This window comes from Panthera onca, chromosome D1 (genome assembly GCF_046562875.1).
Source record: "Panthera onca isolate mPanOnc1 chromosome D1, mPanOnc1 haplotype 2, whole genome shotgun sequence".
NCBI lineage: Eukaryota > Metazoa > Chordata > Mammalia > Carnivora > Felidae > Panthera > Panthera onca.
The window spans coordinates 69770136-69785661 of NC_138348.1; the positions used below are offsets into that span (position 1 = coordinate 69770136).

Here is a 15526-nt window from a genome sequence, read left to right on the forward strand (position 1 = left end):
TGCATGTGTCCCTTTGAAACAGCACACGTGTATCCCGTGGATAAATGCCTAGAAGTGCAATTGCTGGGTCATAGGGTAGTTCTATTTTTAGTTTTTTGAGGAACCTCCATACTGTTTTCCAGAGTGGCTGCACCAGCTTGCATTCCCAACAGTGCAAAAGAGATCCTCTTTCTCCGTATCCTCGCCAACATGTGTTGATGCCTGAGTTGTTAATGTTAGCCATTCTGACAGGTGTAAGGTGGTATCTCATTGTGGTTTTGATTTGTATTTTCCTGATGGTGAGTGATGTTGAGCATTTTTTCATTTGTCTGTTGGCCATCTGGATGTCTTCTTTGGAGAAGTGTCTATTCATGTCTTGTGCCCATTTCTTCACTGGATTCTTTGTCTTTTGGGTGTTGAGTTTGATAAGTTCTTTATAGATTTTGGATACTCACCCTTTATCTGATATGTCATCTGCAAATATCTTCTCCCATTCTGTTGGTTGCCTTTTAGTTTTGCTGATTGTTTCCTTTGCTGTGCAGAAGCTTTTTATTTTGATGAGTTCCCAGTAGTTCATTTTTGCTTTTGTTTACCTTGCCTCCGGAGACATGTTGAGTAAGAAGAAGTTGCTGTGGCCAAGATCAAAGAGGTTTTTGCCTGCTTTCTCCTCGAGGATTTTGATGGCTTCCTGTCTTACATTGAGGTCTTTTATCCATTTTGAGTTTATTTTTGTGAATGGTGTAATGAAGTGGTCCAGCTTCATTCTTCTGCATGTCACTGTCCCGTTTTCCCAGCACCGCTTGCTGAAGAGACTGTCTTTATTCCATTGGATATTCTTTCCTGCTTTGTCAAAGATTAGTTGGCCATACATTGGTGGGTCCATTTCTGGGTTCCCTATTCTGTTCCATTGATCTGAGTGTCTGTTCTTGTGCCAGTACCATAGTGTCTTGATGATTACAGCTTTGTAGTATAACTTGAAGTCTGGGATTGTGATGCCTCCTGGTTTGGTTTTCTTTTTCAAGATTGCTTAGGCTATTCCATACAAAGCTATTGCTATAGCTTTGGCTATTCCATACAAAGCTATTGCTTTGGCTAATCCATACAAATTTTAGGATTATTTGTTCTAGCTCTGTGAAGAATGCTGGTGTTATTTTGATAAGGATCACATTGAAAACGTAGATTGCTTTGGGTAGTATTGACATTTTAACAGCATTTGTTCTTCCTATCCAGGAGCAAGGAATCTTTTTCAGTTTTTTTGTGTCTTCTTCAATTTCTTTCATAAGCTTTCTATAGTTTTCAGTGTATAGATTTTTCACCTCTTTGGTTAGATTTATTCCTAGGTATTTTATGGTTTTTGGTGCAACTGTAAATGGGATCGATTCATTGATTTCTCTTTCTGTCGCTTCATTGTTGGTGTATAGGAATGCAACCAATTTTAGTGCATTGATTTTATATCCTGCAATTTTGCTGAATTCGTGAATCAATTCTAGCAGTTTTTTGGCAGAATCTTTTGGGTTTTCCGTATAGAGTATCATGTCATCTGTGAAGAGTGAAAGTTTGACCTCCTCCTGGCCGATTTGGATGCCTTTTATTTCTTTGTGTTGTCTGATTGTAGAGGCTAAGACTTCCAATACTATGTTGAATAACAGTGGTGAGAGTAGACATCCGTGTCTTGTTCCTGACCTTAGGTGGAAAGCTGTCAGTTTTTCCCCATTGAGGATGATATTAGTTTTGGGTTGTTTATGTATGGCCCTTATGATTTCGAGGTATGCTCCTTCTATCCCTACTTTCTTGAGGGTTTGTATCAAGAAAGGATGCTGTATTTTGTCAAATGCTTTCTCTGCATCTGTTGAGAGGATTGTATGGTTCTTGTTGTTTCTTTTAGTTTTCCTAATTTTTATTTTGTGTTTTTATCATTACAAGGAAGGAAAGTAGCTGGTGCTTGAAAACCTCAATGTTTAAATCTTTTTTCTTCTATGGCTAGGATAAACAGTTGGGGAATAAATTTTGCATATGATTTTTGAAGGCTTTTGCTAAATTAATCTTTTTGAAATAATGTAAGTTTTCTATTTTCTAGTTATCCTTTCAAGAATTTTAGCATAAATAAATGACCATCTCGTGTAATGTGCTAATTGTGATTGATTGTTTTATATGTTATAATACATTTTTAATCATTATCTGATGTTATTTTTTTGTTTTTTATTTTTTATTTTTTAAATTTTTTAATGTTTGCTTTTGAGAGAGAGACAGAGCACAAGCAGGGGAGGGACAGAGAGACAGGGAGATGGAGAAAATCTAAAGCAGGCTCCAGGCTCTGAGCTGTCAGCACACAGCCCGATGCAGGACTTCAACTCATGAACTGTGAGATCATGACCTGAGTTGAAGTCAGACACTCAAGCAACTGAGCCACCCAGGTGCCCCCAGATGTAGTTTTTAATTGCATTTTTAATTGCAATTGATGACTGATATTTAAGTTAGAGTGGAATTCTGAATTTTCTTTTTTTTTTTTTTAACGTTTATTTATTTTTGAGACAGAGAGAGACAGAGCATGAACGGGGGAGGGGCAGAGAGAGAGGGAGACACAGAATCTGAAGCAGGCTCCAGGCTCTGAGCCATCAGCCCAGAGCCCGACGCAGGGCTCAAACTCAGGGACCGGGAGATCGTGACCTGAGTTGAAGTCGGACGGTTAACCAACTGAGCCACGCAGGCGTCCCTGAATTTTCTCTGTCATATTATTGGTAGTAAAATGATCATTTATTGAGCACTTAGAATTTTCCTTCAGTTATGTATCATTATTTTGCTAATGATGTAGTTGAGCTCAAAGAAGTGAAGTTGCTTGTCCAAGATCACACATCTTACAAATGGCAAAGCTAGAACAGAACTCAACAATCTTTTTCTAAAGAAAAACCTGCTTCTAAACCTAGCTTCCTTAATCTTTATGCTATATTGTTATATATTACACAAGGTGCTGGGAATATGTAAATAAAAAATTTAATTCATACCATCTAGGACCTCTCTGTTTAGGTGGTGAACCAGGACAATTAAGAGATAGTCATAGAACAGTAAGTGCCAAGAGTCTTTGACATAGATTTTTGTGTTTTAGATTCATAGCTGATGTTAAAGCTCATTCATATTTGGTTTTTTATTAGTCCAATTCTTATTTTTACATTAAAAGGATCAAAATTAGTATTTTTAAAACTCTTTCATTGCAAAAGTACTGTCCTAAGCTAGACTTTGGATTCACTATTTTCTATTTAGCTAGCTCTTTACTGAGCTTCTTGCAGATGTTAAAACCTGCATTGACCACCACGAGAAGATGGGTTGGTAATAGCTGTTACCATTTTACAGAGGAGGTCAGAGCTTAGAGAGTTTAAGCTATCTGCCTAAGGTTGCCCAGATAGTAAATAATGGGAATAAGGTAACTAGAATTCTAGTTGCTTGACTAATGGGAGACAAATGCCTGCTAACTACAATTGTTGTCTTTATATTAATAAACCATATATTAAATTAATGCACTCAATTCTTTCTGTAATAAGATGCTTTAAAGCTTTTATATTGCTTTTCAAGGTAAAGTATATTAAATATGTATTATTTTTAAAGTTTATTTTGAGAGAGAGAATGTACACATGTGAGCTGGGGAGGGGCAGAGAGAGAGGGAGAGAGAATCCCAAGTAGGTTCTGTGATGTCCATACAGAGCCTGAACTGTGAGATCATGACCTAAGCTGAATCAGGAGTTGGGAGCTTAATTGACTGAGCCACTCAGGCATCCCAGTATTCATTTCTTCTTAATTTTGCTTATTTTCTGTTGCTTTATTGAATGAAAAATTATTAGACTTTAAGAGCATGAGTCTCTGTTGAATTTGGCTATCTTTCCTAGTAGGAGCTACTTACTGTAGTACTGCTTGTGTTATAACACTTTTCATTGTTCCAAAATTCTATTTTAAATGTTTTATCTTTTAGTGTAACAAAAGTTGTTACTTTTTTTTTTTCCTTTTTATTATTACCAAACAGTATATGTGCATGTTGAATGTTAGAAAGTAAAGAAAAGGAAAACATCCAGAGACTACTACTGTTATCAACTCATTATAAATCCTGGATCTTTTTAGATTTGCACACATACACATACAAACACAAGGATCCAGCCCAGAGCTTTGCACTTATTATGTAGATTTCATGTCTCCTAAGTCTCTTTTTATCTAACACTCTTTTAAAAAGCAGTCTCTCTTGGTACCCTATTTTTAAATAAGGACCTGTAGATTTTTTTTCCTTTGCCACTGACAGAAAATGTTTAATGAGTGTTTTTGTAGTAATCGTTTTAATTATCAAAAGTCAAGGAGAGGGGAATTTCAATGAAGAATTTGCTGGTGGTAAATTTATAAATGGTAAGAGTTAGCCCAGTATCTCATTGTTTTTTGACACTTGTTAGCCATTGTTTGGGTACAAGTAAGTTAAAAGCAGTCTCTTTAGTAGAGGTCAAAAGAATGTTGTACACTCCAGCGCTTCCCTATAGAATCAAAGGAGCCTGAGCTGAATTGACAGAGTGCGGTTAGAATGAGCCATCCTTGAAAATGTTGGTGGGAAGAGCTGATGAAATAAATCAATTTAGTTGGAAACAAAAGATTGGATTTGGTATTCTTCTACTGGAGATAATGTAGAAAAAGAAGTAGATCTTCAAACTACCTCTGGTTTTTGAGACACAAGAAAGCAAATAGTTTGATCTGGTTTAGAGAAGTTTTTGCATATTTTATCACAAGTGCTTGCTGCCTCCGCCTGTCACCTTTTGCTCCTCAAATATATACAGTAACTAACCTGACCTACATGAGTACCATTAATCACATCCCAGATTAAAGTTTAAAAAGAAACAGGAAGATGGAAGATGTAATTTAATGTATATATCATGAAGAATAGAAAAAATACAAGTACATCACTGGTGTGAAAATTTTTTCCTTCAGTAGCAATGTCTGTAAATAGATTTTTCAACACCTAGCTTTATATGCTTTAGTAAAATTCGTTTGTCAGCAAAGTTGTTCATTTAAAATCTGTTTTTTGTTTGGGTATGTGAATAACCCCTTTCCTTTTCTAATAATGGCCTATTTTAGTGAATTATGAATTTGGAATTATCTTCTTATTGTGATACATTCACAAAATTTAGCAGTGTTTTCTCTAAAAGATTTTTTATTTTCTAACTTAGCATGTAGATATCACCCCCCAACCTCTGGGTGTGTGTTTAGGACTTTAAAACTAAAGATTGCTCTTCTAATTTAAAAAATGTTAGAAAAAATTTACTTTTATTTATAAATCACATGCTGTATTTTACCAATAAATGTTGAATTAAAAGTTACTTTTAAATTCATATCTGGTCTAGGGTTGCTCACTTTGCCTTGATAATTCCTAAACTGTGAATCTTTTTAGCTTTCTAATTCTGTGACTGTGTAGATTTGTAACAACAAAGATGTATGATTTTCAGCCTTAGCTGGGCTTTTAGTGTTGCTTGGCAGTTCTGTCCCCTTCTGTTTTACTTTTACATTACATAGTCCCTTCCACCCCCCTCCCTCCTTCATTCAGTGTCTTTGTGATTCTCAGAAGATTATCCTGTCCTCTAGTTGCCTGGGGGAAGGGGGAGGGCTAAGGGCAGAGGGAGGGATAGGGAAAGCATGCTCCTCTATTTGTACCTTGTCCCTTTTAACACAGCGGATGGATAGCTGTGTGCTCTTGATCCTGTCTTCCACAGGAATCCCCTTCCATTTCCCTCCCTGTGTCTAAACTTCTTCCACCTTACTGACAACTTCTACTTAGCCATTAAAAACTTGTTTAAATCTCTTCTAACCTAAAAGTGTACTGTTTTCAGTTTTCTCTCAACTCTGTTCTTTCTACCAACAACTCATTCTCATTTCTTACCTTTATTGTCAAACTTTTTGAAAGAGTTTGCTTACACTGTTTGACTTTTATATCCTTTCATTCAGTCCTTGACTATATTCTTATGTGCACCACTCTATAGAAATTGTAAAGTATTTGACCTTTTTGCAAAATTGGACACTATTGATATACTTAAAATCAATCTTTAAAAGTTATGAAAAAAAGTTTTGATCAGGATTTATATGTAGTTTAAGCAAATAGTGTGCTGCGAAGCTAATGGAAAAAGAGTGGTATTCTTCTTCACCTCTTCTCATGCCTGATTTTCACAACCCAGAGGCAACCATATGCAAACTTTTATTTATTTCTTCTGTTGTTTACTTCATTAAATCTAAATGATCTTGTGTCTACTTATATTACCCTGATCTCACTGATTTTGCAACATTTTACCTAATAATAACCTTTGCAAATATATATATTTTAATGATCATGTGCACTTTCCTTTCTTTTGTCCTCCAGGTTTTCATCCCTCCTACCCTTTGGATTTCTTTAGATATTCATTCAGTTTTAAATTTAGAATTGTCTTTTTTATGTTTTTGGTTCATTTTTGGGGTTCCTAATTCTTAAAATGTGTGTTTTGTTGAACATCTTTTGAGTTATATTTTCTATTATTGAAGGTTGGAAATGCCTTTCTCTTATGCCAGGTTAAAAATTAGAAACACATGTTGAGCAGATGAATTTGCATCCTCTCGTTTTTTCAACCTTAGTCCCATGAAACCTTTTTCTCGGCCTCACTGGCTATCTTGTTTGTCTTTGCACATGCCAAGCATAATCTTACCTATTGGCCTTTGTATTTCTTGCCCCCTTGTACTGGAATACTTTCTCATGGACTGAATGAGAAATTCATGTCAAACCCCTACCCCTCAGTGTCATGGTATCAGGAGGTGGGGTAAATCAGATTAGATGAGGAGCACTCAGGGTAGAATCAGGGCACTTATGAGTAGAGAAAGAACTTGTTTCTGTTTGTTTCCAGCCATCCAGGAACCAGGAAGCAAGTCCTTGCTAGACACTGAATCCTCCCTTATTTTTCTTCTAAGAGTTTTATAATTTTAGCTCTTATATTTAGGTCTTCGATCCCTTTTGAGTTAATTTTTGTATGTGGCATAAGGCAAAGGTGCAAATTCATTCTTTTGCATGTGGATATTAAAAAGATTGTCCTTTCCCCCATTGAATGATTTTGGTAGGCCATGTATGCAGGGGTTTTATTTTTGAGCTCTCTGTTCTATTTCATTGACCTATCTGTTTGTCTACGACTGTACCACACTGTTTGATTACTGTAGCTTTGAAATAAGTTTTGAAATCAGGAAGTTTGAGTTCTCACTTTGTTCCTCTTTTTCAAGATTGTTTGGGGGTATTTGGAGACCCTTGGGTTCTGTATCAATTATAGGATGTTTTTTTTTAGATTTCTGTAAAACAGTCATTGGGATTTTGGTAGGATTCACACTGATTCTATAGATCATTTTTGGTGGTATCAACATCTTAACATTTGTCTTCCAGTTCATGAACACAGGATGTCTTTCCATTTACTTATGGTTCTTTCATCTCTTTTAGCAGTGTTTTGTAGTTTTCAGTGAACAAGTCTTTTGCTTCTTTGGAACTGTTAATTTCATTTTAGGATTATTCATTGTTAGTGTATAAAAAGCAATCACTCTTTTTTGGTATTATTTTATGTGTGGAATCACTGAATTATTTCATCTTCTGTCAGTATTTCAGTAGCAGTGAAGTGATTTCAACTGAACTTAAATGGAATGAAAAATAGAATAAATGATAATTTCTGAATTGAATTCAAGTGCTAGCTTATTACTTAATCTTTTTAATCAAACTAAGGTTTAAACTTATCTAAGTGTACTAATTTGAAACCATATAGATATGGGTGAATACTATCAGATCAAAATAACCTTTGAAACAATTTCACTTGAGTTCTTGATAACATTAAAACATTCTGAAAATGATGTTTCTGAAGTAGAATGTAGATCATGTACCTCTTATTGTGCTGTATTGATGCTCCTCTAGAAGTTGCTGGAAATGTAATAGTAATGAATGTTTTCTTCAGTTTTGGGGTGGGAGTAAAGAATATAAATGATATATTTTTGCTTTTTTTTTTTTTTTAAATTCACAGGCCACAGAAACACTATTTAGAATGGGAGTAGCAAGAGGAACCATCACAACGTTAAGAAATGGAGAAGTAAGATGAGAATTTTGACATAAATATTATTTCTCATTCCTTAGTCTGCCATTTTTAAAATATAAAATGGGAATTCTGTGATAATTTATATAACAAATTGAGAAATACTTGGTGAGTGAATCTTACCTACAAATCTGTTCTAGTTCAGTCATATTGGAACCAGACCTTAGGTTGAAAACAAAATGCTAAGTCTTTTAATCTTTGGTTGCCGATTGCTTTTACTGTTAAAAGAAAATGATATTTTATGTAATAGTAAGTTTTACACATATATATATTTTTAATGAAAATAATCCTGTGCTTTTTCCTTTCTTTTTATCCTATGTCCTACAGATCTGATACTTCTTTCTTAGGATAAAATAATTTGTAATGTTGACATTTATCACATAGAGAACGAGAGAGACAAGAGACAAAATGTGTGGTGGGGGGACAGAAATGAATTTAGTCTGTTTTATAGTTGAGGCTCAATTAAGGAACAGATTCTAATTTTTGACTTTTCTAAATGTTTCTACCAATTCTTAAAAAAAAAAAAAATGCTACCACTGGAAATAAATTTTCATTCCAGAATGATTATCAGCCTAATTACCACTCTGTCTGCCTTTTCTGAATTCACTTTCTCACTAAGACATGCTTAAGTTGATGTAGAATATGACATCACATTGCCATATTCCTTTTTCTATTCTACTAGCAAATACTTAAGGATAAAATATAGTGTTCCTCATTCTAGAATTAAGTTCTTTTATTTAATTTAATATTTATAATTCAGTAACCTAAGTATTTAATAGTAGAAGTGACTGAATATCTGAGGAGTTAACTGAAATTGTGTTATTGTATGATTATAAATTTTGTCAGTCAATATATCTTCTTGTTAGGCAAAAATGTATAATCATTTGGAAATGATATACTCTTAAGTGTTGAATTGTATCTTGGCAAGGCACTTCGGTGTTAACTTGTAGTATATATTTTGTCAATGAAAAAGACTTAACTGATCCCTTTGTATTCTCAACTAACTATAGTATGTGGTACCATTTTGAGAAAAAAAAAAAAATCCCACTAATAAAGTCAGACATATTTATCTGCCTAGAATATATCAAAATAAATTTCATATTTTAGTAAATACTATGTATTTTCTCTTGGGCGGTGGCAATTAATTTTTAAATTTTATCTTCTGTTGAAGGAAGTTTGGGGAAATGCATGCGAGACAGTTTTAAAAGTAATATTTTGAGCATATCGACACATATTGGATATGTACATATTTCACATAATGGAGAGGAAGTGGGTAAAACAGCCCACTTTTGATCCATTTCTCCCCCAGTTACTAAGGAATTAGGGATTGCAGAGGTTGCTAACTTTGTTAACAGGTATTAATGTTGGACAAAGTTTTTAAGCACTGACTTTCAGTTTCTAAAATAAAGTTAAAACTGTTAAGATGCACATCGTTTTCTTTTACATTTTAGGATCTCTGAAAATGGTATGTGTCTTCTAATCTGATATCTCATAGTTACCATATAGTATTTTTCATGTTTTAATATGTCTTAAGTTTTGAGGTTTCTTATAAGTCTCTGATATGTTGGTGTTGATAACAAATGATAATATTTTGTAGTTTAAAAAAATACAGTGATGTAGTAAGTATTCAGTAAATGGTATTTAGAATAGGCTACAAATTAATTTTAATTTAATTATTTGACTTGGAAAATAGAGAATTAAGACAAAACCCAAAGATATTAAATATGTGTATATACAGTTAGCATAGATTTTTGGAGATGCTGGGCTAAGTGTTATGGAAATGGATAATATAGCATGATTCTGGCCTTTAGAAGTGCTTACTCTCTGGTTGAGAAAATAATTGCTTCAATACCTGGGGAAAAAAATCTGGTAGAGAGTAAAAAATACTTAGTTTATGTTGAGTCTAGAAGTAACTAGAGTCCAGATTCCATTTGGAATGTGCTAAATTTTAGTTAGTATCAAGGCAATAATCGATAATTTGTTTGGGAGTAGGAGAAAACCTAAAAGGCTAACAATTTAATGGGTTATTTAAAGAGAAGCTGAAATCACCATATTTATCATATTGGAAACGTTATGATATGCTAAGGGAGCAGAGGGGTCAGCAGCTTACTTATTCTAGGGCATTTACAAAATTGTTCTAGCCCATTGCTGTGAAAATTTCTGTTAAACAGTAGATTAAGAAGTAACCCCGTGACAATGCTATCAGGTAGCAAGAATAAAGACTGGTATATCCGAATTACAAAAAGATAAGTAAGCTGTTATCTGGTTGCATGATGACATTGAACTTTTCTTGTCTGCCCTTCCCTGTGTTCTAAGTCTAAGCCTACACATTTTGTCTAGTTATTGGGAATTTCTACTTGGATGTTTTAAGAACTGTTGAGACCAGAAAACATGGTTTCTTTCTCAGAAAATAAGAAGGTAGGGGCACCTGGGTGGCTCGGTCGGTTAAGTGTTCAACTTTGGCTCAGGTCATGATCTTGTGATCTGTGAGTTCAAGCCCCACATTGGGCTCTGTGCTGACAGCTCAGAGCCTGGAGCCTGCTTTAGATATTGATTCTCCCTCTCTATCTGCCCCTCCTCTGCTCATGCTCTGTCTGTCTGTCTCTCTCTCAAAAATAAATAAACATTAAAAAAAAATAAGGTAGTTTTTGAAGGAGTTTGAAACTGACTTTATAATATGTTAATAATGCATCATTGGAGGATTTAAGCAAAGGAGTGACACATTATATTTTTAATTCTTCATCCCCACTCTGCAAAGGGGAAATTATTCTCATTTTATAGATAAAACGAGGCTCAGAGAGTTTAGACATTAGTCTGTGATCAAACAGCTAGGAAATGGGAGAGAGACAATTTGAACCCCTGTCTGACTCTAATTCCCATTCATTCCCATCATACAATATAATCTCCTTCAATGTAATTCACTTAGTTAGACTAGAGTTTTCTGTTTATTCAATTATCCTATATTTTGACAATTAAAAAAGAGCACAGTAGCTGAGACGTCTGAGATTATTGTAATCAGCCATGATTTTTTATGCATTCTGATTATCACTGTCCCCTTTTCATATGTGTAAAGAAATATGTCGCGTAAAATGAATGGAAAAAGTACCCTTCACAGTTCTATTTTGTCACTAAATGTCTAACCATGTTGATATGTTCTTTGTACAGTCCTATATGTGGGCTAGATTTTTGTATCTTTATTAAATTACATAGGCAAGGAAGCAGACAGTTTTTCTGGGTAGAATTTTTTTTTCTTTTCACATTTTTATTTTAATTCGAGTAAGTTAACATATAGTGCAATTTTGGCTTCAGGAGTGGAAATCCAGAATTTATCACTTACCTGCAACACCCAGTGCTCATGATAACAAGTGCCCTCCTTAATATCCATCACCCATCTAGCCCATTCCCCATGCACATCCCTCCATCAACCCTTCGTTCTCTGTTGTTAAGAACAGAGTTCTTAAATAAGAAATTCTTAAATTAAGAAAATAACAGAGTTATTTTCTTATGGTTTGTTCCCCCCACCTCTTTTATATCTACTTCCCATATGTTAATCTGTTTTGTTTCCTAAATTCCACATGAGTGCAATCTTACAACATTTGTCTTTCTCTGGCTGACATTTTGTTTAGCATAATACACTTTAGCTCCATCTACATTGTTGCAAATGGCAAGATTTTATTCCTTTTGATGGCTGAGTAATATTCCGTGGTGTATATGTATGTCTCTACATATGTATGTATATACACCACATCTTTATCATTCATCAGTGTATGGACACTTGGGTTCTTTTCATAGTTTGGCTATTGTTGATAATGCTGCTATAAACTTTGGGGTACATGTACCCCTTTGAATCTGTATTTTTGTATCCTTTGGGTAAATAGCTAGTAGTGCAATTGCTGGGTCATAGGGTAGTTCTATTTTTAACTTTTTGAGGAACCTTCACACTGTTTTCCAGAGTGGCTGCACCAGTTTGCATTCCCACCAACAGTGCAAGAGTGTTCTTCCCTCTCCGCATCCTTGCCAACACCTGTTGTTTCTTGTGTTGTTAATTTTAGCCATTCTGATAGGTGTGAGGTGGTATCTTCTTGTGGTTTTGATTTGTATTTCCCTGATGATGAGTGATGTTGAGCATCTTATCATGTGTCTGTTGGCCATCTGGATGTCTTCTTTGGAAAAATGTCTATTCATGTCTTCTGCCCATTTCTTCACCGGATTATTTGTTTTTTGGGTGTTGAGTTTAGTAAATTCTTTATAGATTTTGGATTCTAACCCCTTATCAGATCTGTCATTTGCAAATATCTTTTCCCATTTCTTAGGGTGCCTTTTAGTTTTGTTGATTGTACCTTTGTTGTCCAGAAGCTTTTTGTCTTGATGAAGTCCCAGTAGTTCATTTTTGCTTTTGTTTCCCTTGCCTCTGGCGATGTGTCTAATAAGAAGTTGTTGTGGCTGGGTTTAAAGAGGTTGCTACCTCTGTTCTCCTCTAGGATTTTGATGGTTTCCTGTCTCACATTTAGGTCTTTCATCCATTTTGAATTTATTCTTGTGTATGGTGTAAGAAAGTGGTCCAGTTTCATTTTTCTGCATGTTTCTGTCCAGTTTTCCCAACACTGTTTGTTGAAGAGACTGTCTTTTTCCCATTGAATATTCTTTCCTGCTGTGTTGAAGATTAGTTGACCATATAGTTGTGGGCTGGGTAGAATTGTTTTAAATTTGTTTCTTTATTGGTGGGGCTCATTTATGAAATTTACCATTATCGCAGTTATTGAATGTGCTGGGCTCAAAAATTACACTTTTGTGATTTCTTTGGGAAAGATGTGATTCTATGTTCAGTCTTCCAGGTGTTTATGCATAGAGTAAAACAACCCTTTTGTTGAAAGATAGAGTAATTCTTTTAAATTTATGTATTAAAAAAATCTACTGTTTTTTTATATAATTTAAGATCTAAGTAAGTCAGAAAGTGGGTTTTTTCATTAGATTATTCTTAATTCAAAGTTTTGAGAGAGAACAAATTTTAGAAATTCTTTACTTTGGGAAGGTAGGATTGCAAGCTCCAGGTCTTAATTTAATCCTTTACCTTCTATTTATCAGCTCATCCTATCCAGTTCTTACAAGGATATCACTGGGAGTGTAGAATAAAGAAGTTAAATGACTTTTTATAGCCAGTGAGTTTACTTATCTTTTTAGCTCTATTAATTTAAAAAAAAATTTTTTTTACATTTATTTATTTTTGAGAGAGAGAGAGAGAGAGAGAGAGAGATAGTGTGTGTGTGTGTGTGTGTGTGTGTGTGTGTGTGTGTGAGCTGGGGAGGGGCAGAGAGAGAGGGAGACACAGAATCCAAAGCAGCTCTAGGCTCCAACCCATGAACTGTGAGATCATGACCTGAGCCGAAGTCGGATGCTCAACCAACTGAGCCACCCAGGTGCCCTTGTAGCTCTGTTAATTTTTAAAAATTTTATGTATTTCTAAAATGTTAAATATGCATACTTATTTTCATTGTTTTGAAAAAGTTTAATTTTTCATGTCTTTGTCTTTAGCATTACATTTGGAATTTTGGAGAGATGAATGGAAGGAGAAATAATCCTTTCCCATTTATTCAGCAAGTATTTATGGAGCACCTTCTATATTTCTGGCATTGTTTTAAGTGCTTGTAATTTATGAGTGAGCAAATCAAACCAGTATCCTTGCCTTTGGGGGACTTACGTTCCAGCCCACTAAAAACTTATGGAAGAAAATAAAAATATAGAAAGGAGCTAGAAAGTAATTACAATTACATACCTTTAAAAGAAATTATGAAGAAGTGTAAGGTTTAAGAGTACAAATAATTTAACTAATAGAGGAAGAAACAAGTAATTAGAGTAAGGTTAAGTTAGTTTAGAAAGTTTCTTAGGAAGCATATCTTCAGCTGGGCCTTATAGGAATTTATGAACATTGCTGAAGGAGAGGAGGTCAGAAGGCATTGTTAATTAGGAGAAAGTGTACAAATGGGCATAGTTGAGAGTTAAGGAGAGACATCTTGATGTAGAATTAAAAAGGAGGGGAGTAGGGTGTGGTGTTGAAGGGAAGTAACATTTATTTAGTATCTGTTCTGGGCACTTAGTAATTATTCAGCTCATTTATATATCAAAACAACTTTCCATTTTAGATTCTTTTATCACAGTTCTTTCCAAAGGAGGTGTTTAAAATTCAAGAAAGTATAGCTGACCTTGGAACAACACAAGATTTGAACTGCACAGGTCCACTTATATATGGATTTTTTTAATTTTATAAATGCATTTTGTCTTTTTATGATATTCTTAACATTTTCTTTTTTTCCTAGCTTACTTTATTATAGGAATACAATATATAAAACTTATAAAATAGGAAACATGTGTTAATTGACTGGTTAAGTTATCTTAAGGCTTGCAATCAACTGTAGACTATTAGTTGTTAAGTTTTTGGGGAGTCAAAAGTTATATGCAGATTTTTTACTGGGTAAGGTTTGGTGCCCCTAACCTCCACATTGTTCAAGAGTCAACTGTAGTTTGTTTGTTTGTTTGTTTTTTTGAATTCATGTTTCCCTGATAATTTACCATACGAATGCTTACTTACATTGATTAAGCTTATGAATCAAGAATTAATACTTTTATCTCCTTCCCAAATGGAATAGCCAGTTTTGTGTGCTGGAAAGAGCACTCATCTGCATGCTAGTCGGTGTGGGTTCTCTTCCTGGCTGTACTATCTATGTGTTCTTGGGCAGTTTACTTAACTTCTTACAACTTCAGATTCGTACTTTAGAAAATGAATTGGTTAGTTGATCTTTAAGATCCTATACAGCTGTAACATTTTCTACTTCTAGGCAGCTTTGTATATCCCCCTTCCCCTTTTTTAAAAAAGTCGTTCTTGGCCTTTACTGTACATGAGAATTGCCTTTGGAGCTCTATAAAATTTAGGTGCATGGACTCCATCCCCAAAGACTTTGTCTCTTGGGTCTAGCTTATGGCTCCAGTGTCTATATTTATTTATATAGATTTACTCATCTAGTATAGAACTACTAATCTATCATACAGAATTACTAAAATCTACTGATTTTAATGCCTAGCCACTTCTGTAAACTATTTTAAAGAAGTATTCTTCTTTTCTTTTATTAAAAAAGATTTTTTTTAACGTTTATTCATTTTTGGGAGATAGAGACAGAGTGTGAGGGGGGAGGGGTAGAGAGAGGGAGACACAGAATCCTAAGCAGGCTTCAGGCTCTGAGCTGTCAGCACAGGGCCCGATGCGGGGCTCGAACCCACGAACTGTGAGATCATGACCTGAGCTGAAGTCGGACGCTTACCCGACTGAGCCACCCAGGCGCCCCAATAAATATTTTTCATTGTTCTTTCTTCTTTGAATTCAAGGAACACACAGTTTGAGTAAGGCAAAACAGATGAAGACATAGCAAGGGGTTTGAAATGTATTTAAAGAT

At 34.7% G+C, this 15526-nt stretch overlaps 1 protein-coding gene across 6 annotated transcripts in view; it reads left to right on the plus strand.

Moving 5' to 3' along the window:
• Nucleotides 1–15526, plus strand: part of TMEM135 (transmembrane protein 135) — a 337564-nt gene that overhangs the window by 110871 nt on the left and 211167 nt on the right. For 4 of the 6 annotated variants that reach the window (XM_078433021.2, XM_060605410.3, XM_078433020.2 and 1 more), the window contains exon 5: nucleotides 8013–8078. The exons of the other annotated variants lie outside the window; for them this stretch is intronic. In XM_078433021.2, the coding sequence (XP_078289147.1) occupies nucleotides 8013–8078 (66 nt within the window). The remainder of the gene's footprint in view (nucleotides 1–8012; nucleotides 8079–15526) is intronic. 6 annotated transcript variants of the gene reach the window in all.